At 36.7% G+C, this 26,933-nt stretch overlaps 1 protein-coding gene across 1 annotated transcript in view; it reads left to right on the forward strand.

The window, feature by feature from the left end:
• The window catches only part of LOC115439140 (SH3 and multiple ankyrin repeat domains protein 2-like), a 515,551-nt gene that overhangs the window by 19,609 nt on the left and 469,009 nt on the right, over positions 1 to 26,933 (forward strand). Inside the window, exon 3 of the mRNA XM_030162991.1 lies at positions 3,842 to 3,911. Coding sequence (XP_030018851.1) covers positions 3,900 to 3,911 — 12 coding nt within the window. The 5' untranslated portion in view covers positions 3,842 to 3,899. The remainder of the gene's footprint in view (positions 1 to 3,841; positions 3,912 to 26,933) is intronic.

A 26,933-nucleotide genomic window follows, 5' to 3' on the forward strand; every position in this document is an offset into this window, starting at 1 on the left:
ACTGTTTCAATTTTAATATATTAATGGGTTGAAATATTATTTTAATTTAGATAGCTGAATTCTTAAGTTCAATCACATATTAGTCAGTATTAGTTAGGATTCCTTTGTGTCACTAGATTTCTTTGTTTCACTGGTTAGTGGTAAAGTTCTTAGGATAGTTTTGGGTCACATCTTGGTCAACATACTAAACTGACAGATTTACGATCACAGGACTTAGGTTTTAGGTCCTTAGGACACATACGATCGTAAACCACAACAGATAAGATGTAAACACACTGTCAGTATGGGGTTTTACATAGAGTTGAGGTATCACATCTGCTTGACTTCAGAGTTAGATGACACCAGTCCATTTTCTGTGACCCAGCCCACCTAACACAAGGGTTCAGCCCATAGTTTGAAGATCAGTTTACAAGGATGATAAAAGTGATGTGTCTGGATCCATTTTCCTGCTTGGGGTGTGGATTCTCAGCGCTGAGTTATATTTTGTTTGTGATCAGATCAAGTCATTAATAAATTTATAAAAATGAGACCTAAAGGAATCCGGACTTATTCTTGGAGCTTCCAACAAAAGAACACGTTAACAGGGTCATATATCTGTCAGATCTGAGCACAGTATACGGTTATGGACTTTTGTATAGATCACTGCATGGAAAACATTTACATTTAAAATATGTCAGATGCTGTTCACATCAGTGTCATTAGTCAAGGATGCTGTTTATGCCCATGTGGTTATTTTACACATGCTATTGACACATGGTGTTGTATTCTATTGTATGATATTCACAAACACTATACTATACATGTAGTTAATGGTTTGAACTGATCTGTTTTAACCCACCCCAGTGCAAATACACACATTGTACTGTATATATAGTAGTGTCTGTCTGTTTTGGCAGTGGTAGCTCTTTGGTAATGCAAAGTGGTAACACGATTATATGACCTATAGACAAAAGTATACCACATTTGATATTAGTACGTTTTAAAGGGACATGCTCTTACATACAGTATGTATAGAGATTGTATTTTTGTTTAACTATTTTTTTTTTAATCAGGTTATCATAAACATATAAAATCAACACATTTGGAGCTTATATGATTTTCAATAGTAAGGAAGGGATGACAGATTGTAATCTGCAAAGCAAATGAAGCTGTCAGACAAATGCAGTATTTACCTCTGAGATATAATGGAATATAAAGCTGCAGGAAATCGCAATAGTATAAGTACCTCAAGTCAGGTTTATGAGACTACTAGGTATAGATTTCATAGTATGAAGAATTGGCCCTGGCACTGTATGCAAATAATAAATAAAGAAGAAAACTAAACAGACATTAGATAAGAACAAACAAGTATTAAATGCAGGAGTAAGAAATTGCCAATTTTCTATTGAGAGTCAAGTTTAAAAGCAAAATGAATTAAACATTTAGAAGTATAATCATGAATGACAAATATACCATAAACCTGATATATTAAAACAAATTAGAAGAAATGCTATTGTTTGTGCAGGATTGTGCAAGCATGTGCATATGCAAAAGCGTAGTGCAAAAATACAATGGGATGCAGGAAAGAGGTGTTTGTTAATGTAAGGTGTTTGTTAATGTAAGGAGGCGTTTGTTAATGTAAGCAGGTGTTTGTTAATGTAAGGAGGCATTTGTTAATGTAAGGAGGTGTTTCTTAATGTAAGGAGGTGTTCATTAATGTAAGGTGTATTGTTGAGTCTTTTATTCAGAGATGGACCTGGACATTGCAGAGGGGAAAAAAACTGTTCATGTGGTGAGGGGTTCTGGTCCTGCTGGACTGAATCTCTAGTCATGCAGAAGTGTTTTCAGATGTGTAATATAGTGCCATATTTGAGTAAATTATTCCGCAACTGAAAAATGACATTTATAATATTGAGTTAAAACATGTTTAATCATATGCTTGGTGATGCAGATAATCCACAAAACCAACCTTTGCACTTTATGTGAACATATTTGTGGTCTGTGAACAGAAAAAAGAAAACAAATCTGACCTTAAACTGTTATTCAGAACTTTGTCATCACTGTTTCATTTAAAATCTACTGTGATGTAGTGCAAGTCAACAACTACAATGTGTCACTTTCTAATATTTTCCTGATATGTGTGTGCAGACTTTGAAGGTCTGCAGTGTCATTTGTTGTGGATTTCAACTCCTTGCTCGTTGGTTTTTCACCCTCCTTCGCTGACTGTATGAACTCCATCCATTTTGTGTAGATGCTCCACGCGTTTTTCCATGTATCCTGTGTTCTAGTGATGCAGTGCCTCTAAATTAGACTCCGCTGTGAAAAGCACTGATTTTTATTCCATCTTTGATCTTCAGCTGTTTACTTGTTTGTTTTTTACCCCTCTTTCCTCCTCCCCCTCCCCACCCTTCCCGAGAGATTTGACTCTGTGCACAAGGAGTTGCATCAGCAGCGAGATTTCTCTGGTTTTACTGAACATAAATCTTGAATGCAGTTATTGTACAGGAAGCTCATACACTATGTATTAGTTGTAATTCTAGGTCAAACAAATGGTGTTTCTCCCCTTTATTGTCTCTGAGAACACATGCACTGCAAAGTTAGACTTTTACAACATTGAGACGCTTGAGAAAATTCTTGCCAACCTGATTAATCAAACCATTTATTCAGAGTTTGGTATATTACGACTAGGGGTGTAACAATATTAAAATTTCTTATGGCAGTTATTGTGGCCAAAATTATCACGGTTATCATTATTATCGTGGTATTATTGAAAGTGTACTCGAAGTGTTCAAAAAGTACTTATACACACACTGAAATAATATAACCAAGTTGTATTTAAAAAACACAACAACAACAAAACCAAATAAAATAATAGATACAGTGTACCTTCTGTTGGCAGAAACATTCAAATATTAACCCTTAGGTGTCTGAGCCTATTTTGGCCGTTTTTAAGTACTTTTGATTTTGTCTTTATATACTATATAAACAAATGTTTACTATACCCATGTTTGGTATCTTTTTTTTCAGCACAACTTCATCTATATCATCTGCCTATTATTTTTTTCACTTTAACCTACTATATCAACACAAAAGGACAGAAAACACAAAAAAAAAATTAAATCTGATTGAAAATTTATATACTTTTTTGCATAAATAACACAAAGATTTACAAACCTTTCCAAAGACTTTAAAAGTGAATATTGGTTCCAAATATTAGGTATATAAAATCTAAATTGTAATAAATTAAAACTATAGTCAAATATTTAACATAAAAGCATAGCTTTACATAGGCAAAAGTGCAGTAATCAAACACGGTTATCATGATAATTAGAATTTGAATGGTAATACTAACCGTCTGCAATTTTACCGCAGTTTATCATTATACCGGTAATTGTTACATCCCTAATTACAACCTCTGAAAGCATGACAATAATGGGAGTTTTATCACATAAAACAATCAAAAACCACACTATCCAACCCCATCTCCCCACCTTCTTTCTCTACAGGGAGAGAAGTTGGGGGGGGGGCTTGTAGTAGGTGAAGATTTGATGTGATTAATGCTGTTGCTTTGTGTTAAACATGTTGCATAATCATAAATGGGGCTTATATGTAACAGTCACTCCAGTCACTTTGGAAGACTGTGTCTCAGATAAAATGTGGCATTAGTTTCCATATTTACACATGTTAAAGCATGGTAATGTGATAATTTCATGTCATGTCAGCAGTAGAGTCTGTAAATGTCACTATAGATATAAAATATTAAAAAAATAGAATATTTCTCTAAGGATCCAGTGATTTTATTCACTGTAGACATCTGTTTCCTCCCTCCCTCCCCTCCCTCTCTTTTCTCCTCCCCACTCAGGGAGCCTGGGGTGCAACAGTGGAAACTCTTCCTTGAGAGCGTTTCTCCTCTGGATGATATGGCTGAAATGGTACGTAAGCTCAGTCAAAAGCTAAAAATACAGTTCAAATTAAGGGGGAGGGGGGCCGAACGGTGCACAGGAGAAGAAATGAGTGTCGGAGTATGGTGAGCCTTTTTCATGAAGCGCCTCATGTTGGGCTGTTTTTTTCTTTAGAATGTTCAAGTGGTGGCTTTTTATGGCTTGGACACTAGAACGGCTTATTTGTTAACCCATAAAAACGTTTGTTACTTTACCTGTTACTTTGTGACACTCCAAAATATTTTTTTTCTCTATATTTAAGTTTTCTTAAGTGATTTATCACGATTTATTATCACATAATCCTCTGTATTTCATGTTTTTTCAGCAAACATCATGTATTTTTCTATATTTATTTATTGATCATGTAGATTAGGGGTCTCAAACATGCGCTTGGGGGCCAAATGCGGCCCGCCAAAGGTTCAAGTCCGGCCTGTGGAATGAATTTGCAAAGTGCAAAAATTCCACAGTCACGGCTGTCGAACTCATTTTAGTTCAGGTCCACGACACCCAATATGATCAACAGTAAAATAGTAGCATAATAACCTACAAAAAAATAATAACTCCATATTTTCTTTTTGCTTTAATGTGAGAAAAATAATATCACATTATGCCTATAAATAATGACAACTTCAAATTTTTTTCTTTGTTTTAGTGCAAAAATAACATTAAATTATGAAATATTTACATTTACAAACTATCCTGTAACAGTAAAATGTGAATAACCTGAACAAATATGAACAACCTGAAATGCTGAAAGAAAATTAAGCACAATTTTAACAATTTTTCTGCCTGTTTAGTGTCTTTGTAGATCTGATCCATAATGCACATGTAGAAATGATAAGTTGAAGCATAATATTGTTAAAATTGCACTAAATTTTCTTAATTTTTTAATTTAAATTTCATTTTTTCAGGTTATTCACATTTTTTGGATATTTTATAAAAGTAAATACTTTCATGGAGCTGTCATTATTTATAGGTTATTATGCTATTATTTTACTGGTCTGGCCCACATGAGATCAAATTGGGCTGAATGTGGCCCCTGAAAGAAAATGAGTTTGAGACCCCTGATGTAGATGTTCATAAAAACTCAGATTAAAGTTGAAGGTTATTATATGAGAAACAGAGAAAACTGAAGAAAAAGTGACTTTTCTGCAAAATGTTAGGGCTGCACGATATTGGAAAAAAACTGACATTGCAATTTTTTTTAACCCTGCGATATATATTGTGATATGAAAAAAATACTCAGGAGGATATAATATCTGTGTGGTACCAATGTAAATGGGTCAAAATAATTAGTTGTGTTTCCCCTTGTGGCAACAGATGCAAGACACTGTTGACACAGAACACGTGTTTCAGTATCATCCTTCTTGTAGCCGAAATCATTCCAGATAACTGACGTTGCTTTTCTCTTTGGCACCAAGTCTTCATTTACAGTGATTTTCTCTTGTTCGTTGCTCATTTTTAGCTTACCGGCCACTAGGCTGTAAACTATTGTCATCATGCGGCGTCCGTCGTCTGTCGTCGTTGTCGTCTGTCGTTGTCGTCTGTCGTTGTCGTCTGTCGTTGTTGTCTGTTGTCTGTTGTCATCGTCTGTCGTTATCGTCGTCTATTGTCCGTTACAAAACTTTCAATCGTCCTCTTCTCCAAAACTACAATTCCAATTGACTTCAAACTTGGTATACAGCTTCTTTATGATGATGTCAACAAAACTTAGTGAAATTATTTGGATCCGGATCTGATTCTGGATTTGGTGCAACTTTGAAAAATTTCCCCATTATAAGAGATAGGAAGTGGATTGATACAATAAATCAGTAAGTATCAATGATATCAAGTTGGAATTTTAATTTTTTACAGATCTGATTGGAATATGACCAAAACATGGGCTTTTTCTGTAATATAATAAATACACATAACTGGGTGATAATAAATGGCATCTGGATACATTTCCCAAAGCTTTTAATTTGGCCGGTAAGCTACAGGGCCATTGGTCCTATTTTTAGCTTACCAGCCAACAGGCCGTAAGCTATTGTTGTCATGCGGCGTCTGTCGTCGTCTGTCGTCGTCTGTCGTCATCTGTCGTCGTCTGTCGTCGTCTGTCGTTGTCTGTCGTCCATTACAAAAATTTCAATCGTCTTCTCCGAAACTACAATTCCGATTGACTTCAAACTTAGTATACAGCTTCTTTATCATGATGTCAACAAAAGTTAGTGAAATTATTTGGATCCGGATCTGATTCTGGATTTGGTGTGACTTTGAATAATTTCCCCATTATAAGAGATAGGAAGTGGATTGATGCAATAACTCAGTAAATATAAATGAAATCAAGTTGAAATTTCTACAGTACAGCCCTGATGGGGAGATGACCAAAACATAATGGCCACATGCTGATCAGGATCTTCTTCTGGATCCGGGAACTTAAAGAAAATTTAACATGGGCTCTTATGGGGAAAAAATTTCAATCGTCTTCTTCTCCGAAGCTACAGTTGTGGTTGACTTCAAACTTGGTATACAGCTTCTTTATGATGATGTCAACACAAGGTATTGAAATTATTTCTATCCAGATCTGATTCTGGATTTGGTGCGACTTTGAAAAATTTTCCCATTATAACCAATAGGAAGTGGATTGATACAATAAATCAGTAAGTATCAATGATATCAAGTTGGAATTTTAATTTTTTACAGATCTGATTGGAATATGACCAAAAACATGGGCTTCTGTAATATAATAAATACACATAACTGGGTGATAATAAATGGCATCTGGATACAATTCCCAAAGCTTTTAGTTTGGCCAGTAAGCTACAGGGCCATTGGTCCTATTTTTCAATGTTGTTACCAGTGACTCACGCCAAACTTATTAAGAAAGATTGTGATTGGTGGATCGCTGTGTGCAGTGTGTGTCACATACCCTTGAAATTAGATGAGAACACGTTGAGTTCATTTGCCTCCTACATTGCAGGACCTGCGATGTAACTATTGCGCACACGTACATCGCGATTTTGATGCTCAAACGATATATGGTGCAGCTCTACAAAATATATAAATAACTGAACATAAACTAAGCGTCTCCATCCACTGTCATTGATTCAACTCAATGGGTTTTATTGGTGAATCAATGTTGTAGAAGATGACGGTGTTTTCCACGGTAACTATGGAGCCTCTGACGTCCAAATGGATCATATCTGATGACTATGAAAGATGACAAATTGCATTTTACACCAATTATTACATGTATTGATAGGATTAGTGGTTCAGAAGTTCATAAGCATTTTAGATCAGTAGATGGTTTTAGTTGTCGGTGGCTGCTTGGGTCTTTATGGTTAAACTGGGAATTTCCAAAGAATTGTACATCTAAAGGATATGAAGTTTTTGTGTGTTTTCCTGTGATATGATTGCTACTTAGTAAATGTTGCATGAGAGTAGACAGCCTAAAGTTCTGTCAAAGTCAGTGACTAAGTCTTAATACCCACATTTTATCAGTAGACATTCAACTGTTGCAACTCATTCACCAGAATAAAAATGTTTCTGTTGTAAGTTTCTGCAAACCCTGGATATAATCTTAATCGTCTGACTCACAGGAAGTTGTCTGTTGGAAAAGTCCTGTATCTGGCTGACTATTTATGTTGGCGTGATCCTCCCCACCCACTATCTGCATGTTTCTGTTTTCAAAGTCACCCTTTCTATGAGAAACAGCAACAATCTCTGAGTCTGAATCTCCAGTCTGTATCTCTGAATTTTTGCCCTGAAAATGGAATGTTTTGATATAGATTTAGATGCACATAATGCACACCTGCTGCTTTTTCTTTTGCATGATTTCTGTAACTTTTAACCAATAAAGACCCAAACAGCTACTAGTGACTAGATCTACTGATCTAATTAACTAATATATAAATAACTTCTGATCAGATTCTGATGTTGAAATATTTCAGGTAAAATACAGTTTGTCATTTTTTCATGGTCATCAGATATGACCCATTGGACGTTCAGAGACTCCGTAGTTACCATGGAAACACTGTTATCTTCTGCAACTTGATTCATCAGTAAACCCATGGAGTTGGATCAATGACAGTGGATGGAGACACTGGGTTTATGTTCAGTTAATGATAGGTTTGCTGGAAAAAGTTACTTTTTCTACAGTTTGTGCTGTTTCTGATAAAATAACCTTTGAATTTACTCTGAGCTTTAATGAACATCTACCTGATCAGTGAATTAATATAGGAAAATACCTGATTATCACAGAAAAAATGCCAAATTACAGAAGATATGTTAAAATAAATGGGGGATCAATGGCTTAAGAAAGAGAGAATTCATTCAAGAACTGCCACAGAAGTAGCACTGGGTCTTTATGGGTTAAAATCAGAAAAAAATCTTTCCATTTCCATTCTTGGCTTAGTTCCACTCAAGATGACATGATTATCTTAAAGAAATACAGTCCACCACATGCAAAATACAATGTGAAGGTCTGGCTAAGTCAGACTATAATCTCACCATATTTTAAGGATCCAATACTGTAGAGAACCTTCCAGTTGTGCCCATGGGATTTATTTTGGAAAAAAACACTGCATGTTGGTGGGTTCCTAAATCAAACATTTCCAGATCGGTGGATTGGAAGGGATGGTCCAATTCCCTGGACACCTCCTTCACCAGATATCACTGCCCTGGTTTTCTGTCTATGGGGTTATGTTAAAGACAACATGTATCGAACAAAGACACGGGACATCAGCAACCTGAAGCAAAACATCACTGATGCCATTGAAACTATTGATGATAGGGGTGTGTGATACTGCATATTTTGGTATCGATCTGCTACCAAGTAAATACAGGGCCAGTATCACAGATATCAATACTGATACCAATACGTTTCAATAATTAAGGTGGATGCATCATCGAATTAGATAACTCAATAGATTTTCATGACCTTTAAGTGCTTTGTGATGTTTCCTTTTTTATTATTAAATAGATAAAAACCAGGAGAGGATTAGGGCAAAGTTTCTTAGTAAATAGAAAATACTTTATTATCCAAATAAGTTTTTTTCCAGAAACAATAGAACAGTAACAAAACAAGTTTTCCCCATACATTGTCATGTCTGTATTTTTTTTCTTAAATGAACAAGTGCACAAAATGATCACCGAAAACAAAATTAAAACATTTTTTTTTTTCAGGTAGTGTTCAGAAACTGCAATACAAAAATGTAATAAAAATTATCTGTACCTTATAGCCTTTTTACAAATTATTCAGCTTGCCGTTGTCTCATTTAAAATATAACCTAAAATATAACCACATGGCGCTGCTCTTTCATGCATTCTTTTACTTTGTGTCTCAGTGTGTACATGCGTTGTGTGCGTGCTGGTGGGCGGGTGCACCTGAGCTGGTGGCTTACTTGTTTGCTTTGCGCTGCTGAGTGACGTGACGTCACAACATCAAAACACAAGAGGGATGAGGAGAAGGAACGTGTGCCTGTTCCATGCTAGAGCCCGACTGATTAATCGCCCGGCCGATTAATCGGGCCAATTATAGCGTATCACCAATTAATCAACATCGGCCAATATGTAGCCAGTGTAGCAGATATATTAACTTTTTTTGCTGCGCGGAGATTCTGTCACTTGTTGCTCCTGTGTGTGCTGCCCGGAGAACAAGGACGAACTTTCAATTGAAGCGAGTTAGTTTCACTTTCACTCCTGCTCGGACAATGACGCTATCACCCCCACACACACAATCATATAATCACGGAGTGCCCCCCCCCCCCCGCGTGCTCTGACAAGGCTCAACTGCTTATCCCCCCCACCCTACCCCGGTGAAAATCACAGATGAATTGATGAGTCTATGATACAGCCAACATAGAAACAAATCCAGTACCGTCTGGATGTGCTTCATGTACTAATGGTGCCCATATAGAGGTGGATTAAATAAGGCAAAAAAAGCCTCAATATCTACTTTTCATTTTGTAATAATTACTACAGATGTATCTATTCATTTGCTTTGTAATAAATACGTTAAATTGTAAAGAGACTTCATGGACATCTACAGAATCCTACCTATTTATACGTCTCCTAACACTGTTATATAAGTGAATGCAATTGCACCATCCTCTTGTGACAGCAGCAGGCTGTCAATGGACATTAATTTAAAATGGAGAGACAATGTAAACATGTCAGGTCAACAGTTTATATAAGATCAGCATATCAGCATATCCATCCAGATGTAAAATACATGTAAGAGTCTGTACTTTCAGTTTCATCATGGCCTCATGTGTAAGGAAGGGATTCTCCACAGTTATAGCAAAGTAAACATCCACAAGTGCAGCTCTAACAGGGACTTTAGTGACTTTAGTGGGTGTTTTATTGACTGAAAGACTGCAGTGAATGCATATATGGATCCCACGTGTCCAAAACTAATGGCATATGTTTGTTATAGTTTTGAGAGGTGATTTACGTACTTGTGGCTTAAAGCAGACATTAGAATGACAGGGTTCTGCTCTGTGGCCAGTGCTGACCATCATGTGGGTTCTGTGTTTTTGCCCTCCAGGGGCCCACATGGGCACGTGGAGCAACTCAGTCATAAGACAGAGCTCTACATTTATTAGCCAACCCTGTCACTGACAATCAGATGGAGTCAGTTGTTTTTGTATGAGGGCAGACATACAAGATCCATGTATTTGACAACAGAAACTGGAGTGTGTTTCCTTACTGTCTTAGATTCTCTGGTTTAAAAGTGTTTGGGTTAGGTTAAATAAAAGAATTTTGGATTGGTTTAGATGTCACCAATATCACCAAGATGGGTCTTAAACCAAGTCCAGGTGTCTTTATCTAACCAAGACAGCCTTGGTTAAAAATCTCAATGAGTGTATTCAAACACCACAACATTGATGCACATTAGGGCTGGGCGATATGGAAATAATCATATCATGATAATTTTTTTCATATCAGACGATATTGATATGTAAATTAAAAAAAAAAATTACATATAATGATGACATAGGCATCATCACAACAAATAAACAAAAACAAATAGACACAGGATGATCACAGGGGCATTAGCCTATACATTCACCTCTATACTTACATACAACTAAAACACAGACAGTGTATGGGTGATGAAATGTATGTCAATTAAAAATGAGTGCATCTGTGGTTTTCTAGGTGCCACTGTTTTAAGTGAGTTTTAAAGTGTTGTATGTTGGACACTCTCTTATTGGGAGGGGCAGGTTGTTCCAAAGTTTACCTCCTACTACTGACTACTGACAGTACATGTCTTTGGATGGTGGGAGGAAGCCGGAGTGCCTGGAAAGGAACCCACAACAAAAGGTCCTTGGTTGGAATTGAACCCAGGACCTTTTTGCTTTGAGGTGACAGTGCACTACCATGTCCCCCAAGAAATGATCATACTTATGTTTTCCTGAGAAACACTGAGATTATACATCTGTGGTTTGCAGAAAGTTTACATCCCATTTTGCTCTCACTCGATGTGCAGCTGCCAGAATATTTGAGCTAAATGTCAGCACTCAACCTTAAAACCTGTCTGTCTCCTTATATTGAATGTAGGATGTAAATTTCATATCATGGTTATTGTGATCTGAATTATCCGGTTATCATTATTATCGCGGTATTGTTGAAATTGTGCTCAAAATGTTCAAAAAGTACTTATACACCACTGAAATAATTTAAACCAAGTTGTATTTGAAAAAAAAACTTAAATAAAATAAAAAAAAAACAATAAAATAATACGCACAATGTACTTTCTGTGGCAGAAACATTCAAATATACAAATGTGCATTAAAGATGGCACCTGATGGCCATTATTTGACCATTTTCCATGTCAAGTTTGAGTGTTTTAGTTTCTTTTTCATAGATAGATAGACATTCCAAACCGGCATGCGCACCTGAATGCTGCTGCTTCTCCAGGAAATGAGCAGTACCATGAGTTTCAAAGTGCGGTAATCAAACACGGTTATCACGATAAGTACAGTTAAACGGTAATACTAACCGTCATGAATTTTACCGCGGTTCATCATTGTACTGGTAATCGTTACATTCCTAATTGAATGTGCTGCGGTATTGAATCAAGGCATTGAAAATCTGTCGTTAGAGTTTGAGGAAGTTGGATGAATGAGAGTTACAATGGAGAGCTAAGACTGTCGGGGGAATGACAGTCAGAGATTACACGGTTTTTAAATGTTTTAATTTTTTTATATCTCACTCTATATGTAATGCAGGAAGTAAAGCAGTAAGATATGAGCTAGTTTAGGAGTAGTGTTTTTTTTTTTTTTTTTTTTTTTTTTTTCAGCTGCAAAATTTCAAGTTTGTGCAGCTGCAGTGAATAAGAATTTACCAAGCCTCCTGCACAGAGCACACTTTCATGGTTTTTATATGTCATTATCCAGCCACTCACAGACCTTATCAGTGTCTCTGGGTGTGTGTTTGTGTCTGCAGGTTTGTGTGTTGTAGAATGTCATTTATTCAGTGTGTTGCATCTCACTGCCTTTAAATCTGTGTAATTTATCTCATGCGGTTTCATTGATTGTCCCCCCGTCGTTGTGCTCAACAGTGATTGGACACATTTCTTCACTTGTCTTTTCTCCCCACTGTTCCCAGCAGCAGCGGAAAGGCTGAGTTTTAACATATTTCTCTGAGTCGCTGCCAATTTCATCCTCAATTTTCTCTGGATTTAGTGGTTGGAGTGTTTTTTTGTATGAGTTTTTTTTTGTCAGTGCCATTAGATGTGTGATAAGATGTTACTGGTGCAGTTAGTTGTGAATATGCTGAGTTGTTTTTCTTTTTAAATTGGGCTTATTTAGCCTGGACCCAGATGGCTGTAAATACAAGGATGTGAAACATGAAAAGTCTGTTAGTCAGATGACAATATGTCCACTTAGAGATAAAAAGAAAAGTTGGACGTGGAAAAAATACCTCCTAGGGAATGAGTGTGAGTGTGGAAGGCCGAAGCCCATGAGTGAACACATAAGTGAGCTAGCGAAGAAAAATGAGGAAGAGAAGGAAAGCAGAGAGTAAATTCATATGAGATGCAAAATATAGGTAGTGGTTCAGAGAGTCAGTGTCCTCTGGGATGAAAAGAACTACTGGTTTTGTAAGATTTTCCCAGAATCACCAATTTTCAGAAAGCCTTTTTGTCTTGATAATATTTTTCTGTGACATTCATCCTTTAAGATCAGTCAAACAACACATTTTTCCTCCATGATGAATAAGTTATTCAGGATTATGAATAGAATTCCCAAAATTAGGCTGGCCAGCATCATAAAAATTCTGGGAAATCTTAGCTACATTTATGTCATTGACCCTGGTGAAATTGGGTTACACTGACCAGCTCCGTACAATTTCCGAGAAGTCTCTACTACAGGTATCAACCTGAGCCAGTTCTGGAAATCTATAATTATTCTATCTGAACCATCATGCAGTTCCACACCCTAGTTCAAATATCTCAAGTATTATCATAACTTGTGCAATAATCAATGCCATTATACTGTTAAAATGCCATTTACAACCTACGTTTGTATACAATTTGAAGAAAATATAGTCATGCAGTAAAATTTTTGTAGAAAAAATAGAACCAGTTCTATCCCAAAGCTAAAAATTTGTGCACAACATCTTGAAACATATATGAAGTCATGGTAAAAATTCAAAAATTTCATTAACTGGTCACATGGTTATTTGGGTGCTCAAATAAAGAGTATTTTTGTGAAAAATTGAAATCAACCCATTTATTCATTGCCTCACAGCAACACTTCATTGAAATGTAGTCTTTTTGCTGTATATTGTTGCATCTTGACCATAAGAATCCATGCAAAAAAAAAAATTAGGTCTCTACATTCATCCATTATGGCACAGTGCAAACCTGAAGAGAGAGGACATTTTGAAGAATTAGCCTTTTCGCCTGATTTCAAGGCCTCATGAAGGCACCTACAATTATTTGATGCAAAATATGGTCTTTTCAGGGGGATTTCACCCCAGACAGTGAGTTTCAGCAGTGTGGCTTGAATACCTAAGGAGATATAGCTCCTCAAGTTGGCCAAAAAGCAAATTTGCAAAGTTAAAAAAACAAAAAACAAACAAACAAACAAACAAACAAAAATTTTCAAAGGACTGTATCTCCTAAACTATTACAGATATGACATTGAAATTTTGGATGTGTTGTTTATCTGGTAGGTGAACAAGTGTGAAGTTTTTCAGAGTTTTCAGAGGGGGTCATGTGAGGCACTTTCTGAAATCTGGTTGATTTGGGATGGAATGACCCAATATAACACCAAACATGTCTAACAAATTGGTAATTCCTTCACTGAAGAATCAAATTGAGTTTGTATAGGTTTATACTTCATCTCCACCACATCTGAGGCAAACTTTGTTGGGTTTCCTCCACTGTATTTTTCTCATCAAAATTCTCGTCCTTCTCTAACCCTTACAGTATTTGTAATGAATTACAAAATGCGTCCACATTTAACCTTTCTAGCATTTCTTATAGTATTATCCTTTATGTGCTGAAGTGAAAATCACGTATTGTCCAATATTTAATTCATTGATCATGTAGATGTTAATAAAAGTGCTGAGTAAATTTAACCCTGTAAAGCCTGAACCATTAAATCATTGAACAGAAAATTCCAGTTCTTTGAAACTGGAGCCTTTAATTGGTTCTTCTGAACAACCCATTTTTTTTAAAATATCAGTTTCCATGTATGAGTTTCAATTTTGTATCATATTTGATACAATGGGTCTCAATGCTCAAATATTATTATTTTGAACAAACAAAACATAATATAACACAACATGCCTAACAAATTGGTAATTCCTTTTCAAAATTGGCAAAGTTATGCCTCCTTCCTCATTAATTTAATCTTGTAGTGTCACAGGAAAGGCCTCCGGTGAATGAATTCCTCCCCCTGGTGGATTATCTGTGTATTGCATGTATCTAATTGTATTTGGCTTTTTTGCGTGTTGTAGCAATCGGTCTCCTTATGGATTAACAGTGGCACCAATGTGAAGGTTTGCTACTTGCCCCTGAATAGGACAAGAGTAAGGTTGGCCGAACTAATGGCAACTGCCACAAGTGGTAGATTCACCACCAGACCTGAAATGCTCCTGTGGCGCAGCGGTCCAATCAATGGAACACATCTGTCATTGGTGCCCGTTAGGCCGTCATTGCTCTGACTAAGACCTTCAGGAAGCAAATACTGCCCAGGAATGGATTCGACATTGGCACTATAAGATATGATGATGATCTAATTGTATACATCAGGATTTTCAAGAAACAAATATCACATTGACCATGTAGAGGGCTTCAAAACTCATGTATCAAATATAATACATTTGGTTTCATAGGGTTAAATTTGTTTCATTACCAACACTGATCCGCCTAGGGTTGAGCATTAGATTACAAAACTGCTTCTTTGCAAAATGTCTTGCAAAGTTTTATTCCTTCTTGCCAGTTAATGAGTAACCACTTAGCTGATTCTACTCCACTCAAGTAGACTGCTGAAGTAGCAGTGATGATGATGCCCACAGGAATTTAAAAGGATGTCTAAAATGCTGAATTTCATGAGATTTCTATCTTTTTACAGTCTTTTCTTGCACAAATTATGAATGTCATCATCTGAAAAAACACAACACAGCAAAGAGGCAGAGTGTCTCGTTTGAGACAGTTGATTATCCTCTTTACTAAGTAGATTTAGTGACCTAACTTCAGATGTGGCATTTTGAAAAGCCTATATGATCCACATTTGGAAGACCAATCAACAATATAAGGTCAGATAACTTATTTTCTCTGCAGATTGATGATTTCTTGGCAAAGTAAAGTACATGTAAGGATGAAGATGTGCTAGAGAGAAAGGACCAGCCCTACCAACATGAATGCTAAAATAAACCTATGTTCTTGGATAAAAGTGATTAAATCTTGCACCATGGGCTTATGTCCATTGAATGAAATATAAGATTATAATGTGGCTAAAACATTTACCGGCATAATACAGTCACGGAAAAAATGATTAGACCACCCTTGCTTTCTTCAATTTCTTGTTCATTTTAATGCCTGGTACAACTAAAGGTACATTTGTTTGGACAAATATGGTAACAATAAAAAATAGCTCATAATAGTTTAATTTCAGAGCTGATCTATCCATGTTCCATGTTTGGCTTGATAAAAAACCAAAATCACTTCAGTTCTTACATCAATATCTATGGCACTGTACTGACAAAAAACATTGCTTTTAGGCATTCCATGTTTTTTTTTCTGTCTGTTTTAGTCACATGATACACACAGGAGTTTGCATATACCATTTTTTTTTATGACTTTTGATGGCCTAAATATTTTTTTCTTCTCCGCAACTGTACATATTTTGCTGTTAGCCAGATCTGTACTGGAGACTCACTGAAATCCAGTCACATTATGTTATTACAAGCTCATTTCCCCTAGCTCTAAGACACTGCCCTCATTTACATTTTTGTTCCATTTCAGTGGTTTTTAATGACCAAATAAATTACACTCACCGCCCACTCCCATTTAGAAGCATAAATAACTAGAAGACACACAACCTTCACCAAGGACCCACAATCCTCGAATGTCAGGAAACACATGTTTTCCAATGTTAGGGATTGTTAGAAAATTCCAGGCTCTGCCACTTCAACAAATCATCACCAAAATTTTATGGGTTTGCCCCTGGCCCATGCCCTACTTTCCTTCTAAGTTGCTATAAATTTGTGCAGTAGTTTGATCCTGCTGAGACTCAAACAGATAGAGACAAAGATAACATAATGCCCTTGGCAGAAGTACTAAAGTTTACCATGTACTGTATATTATTGTTGAAACATTCATATTTTAGAGATATATGTTGTTTAGTTGTCTCAAAATTGGTCCTTTTCTTCATTGTATCTGTGATCTATCCACTACAGTCTAATATGTACAACACCAAGATAAATGCTTTTAGAAGAAGCAGTGTACAGTACACACACCATGCACACTGACCCACTTTCCCACAATGTATGGGTGCATTATATTCATATTCTATATGTTCCTACAACTGTGTGTGTGGGCAGAGGCAGAGGTGGGGGTGTGGTTGGCATTTCTACAATTTGCTCAGGAAAATGATCGATGAGCAGGATAGGTCACAAATTTAGAGAGGAAACACCTCACCTGGAGTCCAGCGTTCTCCTCTGCAGCTGTGGGGAATCCCTCACATGCTTCATGTTTTCATTAAAGCAACAGAGTTATTTACAACAGTGAATAACTCTGTTGGAAATACTCTCAAGAATAAGGCTTGGAGAAATATATTTTGATGTTCTTACCTCCGCTAAAGTGATCCATCAGTCTGTTCATATATGGGTGCTTCTATAAAACTGGTCCTTGAAACAGGGTATCCACAGGGTCTTAAAAAGTCTTAAAAATCTTGAATTTAGAAATCTGCATTCACTACCTTAAAAAAGTCTTTAAAAAGTATTAATTTGATATGGGTAGGTCTTAAGTTATGAAAAAATTAATGGGAAGGAATGCCTCTCAGACCAAAAAAGAGTTTGTTTGAGGTGCTCTTTGGAAAAAGGGATTCCAAAAAGTAGATATCAAACTGGAAGAAAAATCCAAGGCTCTCTCTTTAAACATTAAAAGGCCTTTATTAACATGGCACGGTCATATCTACACCCAAAAAACACTTCAACAAACGCGTTTCGGATTCAAGCCTTCATCAGGAAGTCAACAGCTGGATTTTTTTTTCCAGTTAATAGGTCTTAAATTATGTTGCCATAAACTGCCTTAAATGTGTCTGTTAAATGTCCAAGCTGCAAAGAAAGTAATGCTAGTCTACTCAGTTCCAACCCGACAATTTATATTGAAATTGGGAACCAGTTATTGCGAACTTTGGAGCCCCCCGGTGAGAAATGACTGTCAATGGTGGGAATCAAGGTATTGAAGTAAATAAATACATTTTCCTAAATTCTAGGAGTCACAAATTTTGCCAGTATGGCCATGAAATAGGCATTAAATTCTGTTCTAAGTAGTCTTAAAAAGGTTTAAAAAGTCTTGTAGAAACCTGTAGGAACCCTGTAAAAGCATGACAGAGGGGCTAAAAATGTCAATCAAGATGTAGACTAATGTTATGAAGCAAGTTTGGAAGCACTTTAAGGTCTATTTTAAAATAGATATTTACTGGGACAAAAGAAACTATTTTTTCAGAAAAAACCTTTTTACATTATTTTTATACAAAAATCTGCATGTAACCGGTAAAAAGGACTTGAAAATTACGCGCTCCTATTTTTAAAATATCTTTTTATTCTCACACAGGTACATTTTGGGAATTGAAGTAAATAGGCAAGGCAGAGGGTTTTACAAAAATGGCCGCTGTTACAAAACACTCGTGATTTGTACGTGTTAAATGAGGCAGGTTCTGCGTGTGACATGGGTGGACACAATGGGTCATGCATGGAACCTGGAATGAGACTGAGATTCATGAATATGCATATCTGGATTTGTAAAACCACTACAATCAACACATTTAACACAGTGTCAGCGGTATATAAGACCATTTCAAGTAAGATGATAAGATGCACTGACACCTAGGTATGTCCAAATTTTGGTCCTAGTTTTTGGATCCAATATTTATTAAAAATTCTAATTTTGGGATGGCTCAGAGTAAGGGTGTAATTTTTTTGCATTTATTTGAGGTCATCATTAGGTACATCCTGGGGGAAAATATATCTAAATTTCTCTTTATTATTGGGTTTATTTTGCCACATACCAAAATAAACCCAGTTCATGGAAAGAAACCCATATGGAAGGAAGGCTGAAACTACTGTACCAGCTTTCATGAAATTTTGTGGAAGGTTTGGGCCAGGGTCAAGACAATATTCACTTTCTTCAACATTGGATAGAACTAAGCAAATAAATAAATAAATAAATAAAATAGTTACTGTTAGCTGTTAACTGGTACCACCCAAGGGCTCAAAAATGAAGCCAAAACAGAAGTTTGTTAAAGTTGTTAAACATATTGTCCTATTTGGACTGATGTTCAACATGAAATAGATCTCAAAGTGCATTCATATTCATTAAAGGAATGATATTTTGCTTTTTAAATGGAATTATGCATTTTAAAACATTCCCTGTGGTCTACATAAACTGTAAATGCTCTACTGGTTTGAATTCTTCATTAATTCAACTCCACAGGTCCATCTTCAACCCTATTTCTGAGTAATGACACCAGAAAGGTGGTTTGGAGCGCTGGCCCTTTAAATGCAAATGAGCCATTATCAGGCCCCGCCCCCTCCAGGTTGTTGGCTGTGCTGCTCTGTCCCGTTCAAACCACTAACTGAATATTTTAGGTAATTGGCTGACAAACAATTATGGCATACTCGGAAAAATGTTTTTTCAGAAGTCTTGACCTTATGTGCAAATGTCGTGACATACTATAGACATTAAAAATTAGAAGGAATTAAAGCCAGTTGTAGAAATCAGAAATCATTGCCAAAATGAATATAAAGATAGCTTTGCAGCACCTGGAGGGTTCAAATTCAAACTATTTTATTTTATTTAAAACTATTTTATTTAAAACTATTAGCTCCCCAAATACACAAATAAATGTACCAAAGACTAATAAAAGTGGGTTTAGGCAAAATATGACCCTTTAAAATATGTTAAAACATCTTACATGTAACTTTTTTTTCTCCATGTGTAGAACCTGATCATTTTATAAATTACTGAAATGTACATGTAGCTTGCTTGTCTTGCCAACAGTCTGAATACTCATTGATTAGCTGGGGTCAGTTTTAGGGACAACACAGACTTCACATAACACACATCTCACCTAAAATGAGAATATTTTACTGTACCAGTCATGGATTTCACAAGTGCAAATTCTCTTATATTTCCAGGAGGTACACGGTAAAAGTGCAAATGAACTGTACTTATTACTTTTAATTAGAATGGGCTGTGACTCCAGCAGTTGGTCGTAGGGCCTAGATTAATAACAGTCCTTGGAGAATACCAGCAATGCAGAAATATATCAGGTTGAAGTTCACACATTAGAAAATTGCCTCAAATGTGTCATGTGATAATTTGAATTTAGTCGTGCTTTGCCAAGAATGTCAGATCTAAAGCATTAACCTCATGACATGGAGAATGGACCCACATTCACATATGGTAGTTCAGACCCTCCAATAGCTGTGAGTGTTGAAACAGTCCAGATAATGAGCTGAGGGTCCTTAAAGAAGCCAATTAGACTTAATAAACTACGCTGTCTCACAGCTGATGGGAGACACTGCACATATCCCATCTATTTTCCCTTCCGGCTCTTCTTCGTTTGTATAGAAAAAAAAAAACAAAACACATTTGCACTAACAGGAAGTACACACTATGTTGTTGTCCCAGGAATCCTGGCTCCAGGAGGTTGTTGTTGATTGCTGGTAGTCATGGTGACACTTATTGATCAGAGGATGATGGATGCTGCAGTTATGATCTCCCAGTCATCGTGCTACTGCTGCGCTTATTTGGGAAATCAACAGGAGGCTGGAGATGGAGGACACAAAGAGGTGGGATCAGACTAACTCCCAAACAGCTGCTCCACAGTATTGCAGTCTGTCCAACCCTTGCCCTGTGGCTTGTCAAAAATCAAAATGTTCACCGACATGGCCCCTCTGTCGCCTTTGGATGCATGTTTCTTGTTCTCAACACTGGTTATTTGTCACAGTAAAGTATAGTATAGGAGGATGACTGCCAGATGAATCACCTGCCTGTGAGAATATTTTTTATATGAAAATTGACACTTCCGCTCATTATAAAAACCTTATAAGGGAGAAAATAAAGGGCTGGAAGCAACACATATACCGTAGCAAATCACACATATATAATGTTCTAAAGCAGGGGTGTCAAACTCATTTTCGTTCAGGGGCCACATTAAGCTGGATTTGATCTGAAGTGGGCCAGACCAGTGAAATAATAACATAATCATATATAGAATGTCTACTCCAAACTTTCTTCTATGTTTTATAGCAAAAACAGTAAAATAATGTGATGAAAATGTTTACGTCAACCAACTATCCTTTAAAACAATGTGAATAACATGAACAAACTGAAATTTCTTAAGAAAACTAAGTGCAATTTTAACAATATTATATCTCAGTTTATCATTTACACATGTAAATTACAATTTACAGATCACAGTGGATCTACAAATGCACAAAGCATTTAATAACAGGGAGAATACTGGTACATTACACTTCAGACATTCAAAATGTTCATATTTTTTGAGGTTTATTAGTGTTTTTATGAAATGTTGGTTTGTTTTAGTGTAAATACAGTAAAATGACATGAACATTTTTACATTTACAAAGAGAAAAATTTGGAGTTGTGAGTATTTATATGTTATCATGATAGTATTTGACTGATCTGACCCACTGGAGATTAAATTGGTCTGTATGTAGAACCTGAACTAAAATGATTAATATCTTCAGTGTAATTTTTGCATTTCACAGATTCATCCCAGGGGCCAGCCTTTGGGAGGCTGGATTTGGCCCCTAGGCCGCATGTTTGACACCTGTGTTCTAAAGTAAATGATAAGCTAAATAAAGCACTGCTCCAGTTTACTCAAGTGCATAATGAAGGATTTATTAACCTTAATAAGATTATATATTTACTTGTCATCAAGTAGCTACAAAAAGCATTTTTAACTGTTTATTACTTCATAATAAAAGATTTAATAATCCTATTAAAGTGCCATTCTTGCTTGAGTTCGACAACTGCAAACTGATGGTTACATAATGTGATAAATGTTTTATACATGCATGGGTAACTATTAAGTTATTCAAATTATTCTTTTAATCTAACAATAAATGTGTCCATGCTGATACAGAATACTGTTAATAAACATCTTAAAAGGGCCTTACCTAATTACAGTGAGTTCACCCTTTGCAATGAAAAAGAAATTGCTATTATTATATATAGACACCTGCAAAAATTGGTGTGCTGATACCGGTTGTGCAACAAGCTTTGAGCAATAAAAAGGGAAATTTGTTTAATTCGATCCAGTGCAAAATGTTCAATCATTTCTTCAGTTTGGGTGAGTGCCAGTCTCCCCTACACACACACACACACACACACACACACACACACACACTGAAACAAATTATAATTGTTATCAGCGATTCTGCAGCAGTTGCGATCTGTGTTCATTGTAAGTATGTTCACGTTTTTTCATGGTTTCTGCCTCTTCCCAGAATCTAATTGAGGAGGCTGGCTAATAGATTTGCAGGCAGCAATTGTATGTAGAAAACAACCATTGAGATAAGGCCTGACAATTGCTTTCACTTGAGGGGCTGCCACCCTCTCTGCCATTTAGTGCACAGAATGGATTGTGCCTTCTCGCCTGATCATGATGGTCGTTGCATTCGAGGAAGAAGAAAAGCAATTTCACAACAAAAAGTGCACATGATCGGAAATAGGGAATGGGAACTAACAACAGCGGAAAGCACCGAGTGTATTATGTCATGCACTGTTAATACAACTCATATCAAGTACACTTTTCCCCATTTTTCATCCATGGTCTGGGCTGAAGTTGATAAGATAAACAGCAGTGTAAGTTTACTTCCCTGAAACCTTTGCAGTTGCAGAAGAATGAGTTGTGACATTTGTGTAATTGACACCAATTGTAAGTTTTGGGTTCAATACCATTGTGGAGTGTGATAAGAGACAAAGATATGTGAGATTCTCTTGCTTATGTGAGGTAAGATATGGTCCAATGTAGGCTTGAAGGGGCTTGAGCACATAAGAGAACGATTTATCACTTCAACCATCACAAAAGCTTTTTTTTTTTTCATTTGTTTGTTGTGGGTCTTGCCATCATTGGAAGTGTGAAAAGAGGCCAGAGAGGGCTATTGTCTGGCTCTGGAGGTGACCATAACAATAACTGTGTATATGTTATGAGTGCACTGTGGGGCATCCACATAAAAGCTGAAGAGAGCTCAAGACTGGGAGGCTGAATGGTTTATGAATCTCATTAAGTCGTCATGTCCTAAAGGAGCCTGCTAGCAAGTCAGTGAGCAAGGCACTAAGCATCCCATTGTAGTAAACACATTTCTTCTGCTGGCCTTTTGTTCACACTGAAGCATTCATCCCTTAAAGGCAGAGCTTTTCATAAATGCTCCCCAGAGTCGATGAATCTGTAAAAGTAGGGTTCGGATCTTAGTAGAGATGGGAACATTTTGACTTCAAAAAACAAATAAGGGTGTGAGGTTACGCAGACACAGCTTAGGGCTATGCAGCAGTGATGTTTAGAACTATGATAGCTGAGCCTGCCCTTCCGTTGAAAATGGCGTTCATTAGCAATAGTGCAATTCACTGATTCGTAAAGCATTAGCGTGGAAGTTCAAGATCCAACACCCTGACAGAAGAAGTATGCATCAGACAAAGTTAAGATGAACTCCAGATGCATCCAATTTATTTATATACACATCATATACCCCCCCCCCCACCCAAAAAAAAAAAAAAAAAAGGAACCACACAAAAAGTCTCTTTAGATAGTCTTCAGCTTTGATTACAGGATGCATTTGCAGTGGTATTTTTTTATTTATGCAATGTTCAGGCATGTCACAACTAAGGTTATAATTAGGGATGGCCCTGATACTCAGTGTGTGTACTTGTACTCGTACTTGTAAAAGATATCCGATACAAATGCACCGATACCACTTACGGCCGTAATGACATTCCAGTTCAGTGCAGCAGGTACGCAGCAGTGGAATAATGTGTGGGGAGTGTGAAGAGTGTGGAGATTTTTCAAAATAAATTATGGTGATAAAAGTAACGCTGACTGCAAGTAACGTTAAAGACACAGACAGATATGGACGCAGTGTTTCTGTCCGTCCTCTGTGTACATTCCATCTGTTTTCCAGGTGCTCGTGGATGCGTAAACAGAATGAGAATACCAGCGGATGTATGGAACGGTGAAGCCCCCCGCCAGCAGAAGTGAAAACGAAACTTTTAGCTCATTTATCTTTTCTCTACCTGCTGAAGCTAAGCTTTTAAAACCTTGCCAGTGAAAACGCTACAATATTAGTATCACATTAGTGTTGCCCTCTGTCGTCTCCATGTTTGTTATTACTGACTTTCTTCTTCTTCTTCTTCCCAAAAAACTTTACTCTTCTTCATGATATTTGTCCAGTATGGTTAATTCAGAATGGCGCCCCCTGGTGGATTAATTGAGAAACGCTCATTCCAACACATTAAATGTCAGTAGCAGCACTTTTTTCCAGTCAGACTAATGACAACGACAATAAAGCACATTTATAAAAGGAACTAAGAACTGGAATGGGGTTATTAAGTACTCGTATCGGTACTCAGTATCGGCAAGTACTCAAATGTAAGTACTCGTACTCATACTTGGTCTGGAAAAAAGTGGTATCGGTGCATCCCTAGTTATAATAGTTTTGGATTTTTCATTATAGTTTAGTTTTAGTTAGTTTTGACTTTTTTTTCTCTAATTCAATTAGTTTTAATTAGTTTTTAGAGCAGGTTTGCTAGTTTTTATTAGTTTTCGAGTTTTTTTATTGCTTAGTTTTAGTTTAGTATTAGTTTCGTCATATCTTTTCTCTTCCTTGCCGTTGTATTCAAGTAAATCCCAGACAGGACTCTGTTGCTTTCTCCCAACTTTGGTCTGAATGTTTCCAGGTAGAATGGGAACAAGACGACAACTCTAAACGACATGTGACGAGAAGTGATGGACTGTGAAGTGTCGTATGGTGCTGCTAGCTAAAATTGCTCAAGGAAAATAAATCGATTTCATATCAATCCGACATTGACAAAGACGAAAATGAAGGGAATTTTATCCATCATTTTTATACGTTTTAGTTGGTTTTGTAAGCACACAATACACGTTCAGTTAGTTAACATTTTTTCTTTTAATTAGAGTTTTTATTGATTTAAGTTCATGAAAATGTTTATTTAATTCTAGTTTTCGTCATTTCGTTAGTTTTCGTTAACAATAATGACCTTGGTCACAACATTTATTTTTATCCAGACTGTATTTTAGTGTCCACAATCTTGTATTGATTATAAAGAGTTGGACAGCTGTGTAAAATCCTCTCCATCACATCCCAAAGATTCTCAAAGGGGTTCACGTCTGGACTCTGTGGTGTCCAATCCATGTGTGAAAAGTACGTCTCATGCTCCCTGAGCCACTCTTTAACAAGCCGGATGAGCCTGAGGAATCCTTCCATTGTCCAATATGTGTGGTCTCTATTAAACCAATGGGTGTTTCAGAAATGAGAAGCTACTCAGTGCATTAGTTAGGGTTAAAGAAGCTGTGGCACCTGACATATGTGAATCATTGCAGTAATTATTCAATGGAAGAATCGGAACTATTTGCTGAGTTAAATCCATGAACATCTACATGATCAGCAAATTAAATATAGAGAAATAGGTGATTTTCACTTAAAAATACAAAATACAGAGCATAATATAAATGGTAATAAATCACTTAAGAAAGGTTAAAAATAGAGAAAGATTAATTTAGGACTGCTACAAAAGTAACACTGGGTCTTTATGGGTTAAATATGTGTTTTAGTGCAAACTGTTGGCTTCCATTCACAGCTCACTGTCTGTTGGGTCAAACCTATGGAGCTTCTGTTTATTGAACAAAATAGTTTTTTTCCCATCAGACTGTAATTTAGAAGATGTTCCAGCATGGAAATGGGTCATGAAGTTCACCATTATATACTGAATGAAGTAGCTTGAAGTTAGCTTGGTAAGTTTGAACCATCACTCCCCCATCATATTTCCCCAGCTCTTCACATTTGTTGAATATGGTCCCTTCCATCTCTGAAAAACCAAAGTATGATGACTAACACCCACAATACCCACAAACCAGTGGATGACATTGCAATGATTACATCCATTTATGTACAGTATTTGGTTCTAGTGTTGTAACCATCTTCACATGAAATATAAATGATGATCAAGGTTTATTCGTCTTGTCTTCGTCTGTGAATGTAGTCTGATGGTCTTGAATTTTTCTGATTGAGATGCATAAGAAAAAAAGATGTGAATTTTTCAGCTGCCTTTTCAGACTGTAAATGGAGGCACTTCAGTTATCATTACACCTCTCATTGAAACCTGAAGTTTCCTTGATTTAGTGTTCTGTAAGTGTGCTTTTCTATTTAGTCTTTTGTTAGACTGAAACAGACCCTAAAGCACAGGAAGAGAGGAACCGTGGGACATGAGATTTGGCCCTGGAAGTTTATCTGGGAAACACTGCCGGTCGTTTTTAGAGGATGTCGGTTCATTACTTGAAGTGTATAAATAGCTGCATACACAGAAGTATTACTATAGCATACAATAACATCTGATTTTGATGAGTTATTCAGCTACAGAAAAAAGTTAATATAAGTAGTTTATCCACATTTATCTTGCAAGTACAGTGTGACAATTTCCGTCGCATTTGCAACTAAAAATCATTCTATGTGAAGGCAAATATGCATCCACTAGCACAAGTGCGAAGGAGTTGTGCTAGTATCATGTCTAAAATAGTAGGGAAAACTAGGCTATATTACTGTCTCTTGTCCTATTTGTCAGTTGTTGGAACAATGCTTCATGGGAGTTGTAGTTCTAAGTGTGTCCTGTCCTTCTCAATCCGAATACAAAAGAACTACATTTCCAGGTAAACGCTCCCGCCCTTGCTGATGTGTGCCAGGAAACCGTGACTTTTCTATCATTCTTTACATTACAAATAAGAACTAGAAAAGCACTCGGAGAGCGCAGACCTCTGCCAAGACAGATCAATGCCCACCCCCCCCACCCCAATCACCACCAAAATTTAATCATCTGTTCCTTTTGCCAGCACCAACATTTCCTGAAATGTTCATCCAAATCCGTCCTTAACTTTTTGAGTTATCTTGCACATGGACAGACAGACAAACCAACGCCAGCAAAAACATAACCTCCTTGGTGGAGGAAACAAGAAGAAGCCTCAAGCAAAATGAAGAGATAGTTTTCTGTAGTTTATACTTCAGTATATCATGACAACAGTGGCGGCTGCTCGT

This window comes from Sphaeramia orbicularis, chromosome 3 (assembly GCF_902148855.1).
Source record: "Sphaeramia orbicularis chromosome 3, fSphaOr1.1, whole genome shotgun sequence".
In the NCBI taxonomy this organism is placed as follows: Eukaryota; Metazoa; Chordata; class Actinopteri; order Kurtiformes; family Apogonidae; genus Sphaeramia; species Sphaeramia orbicularis.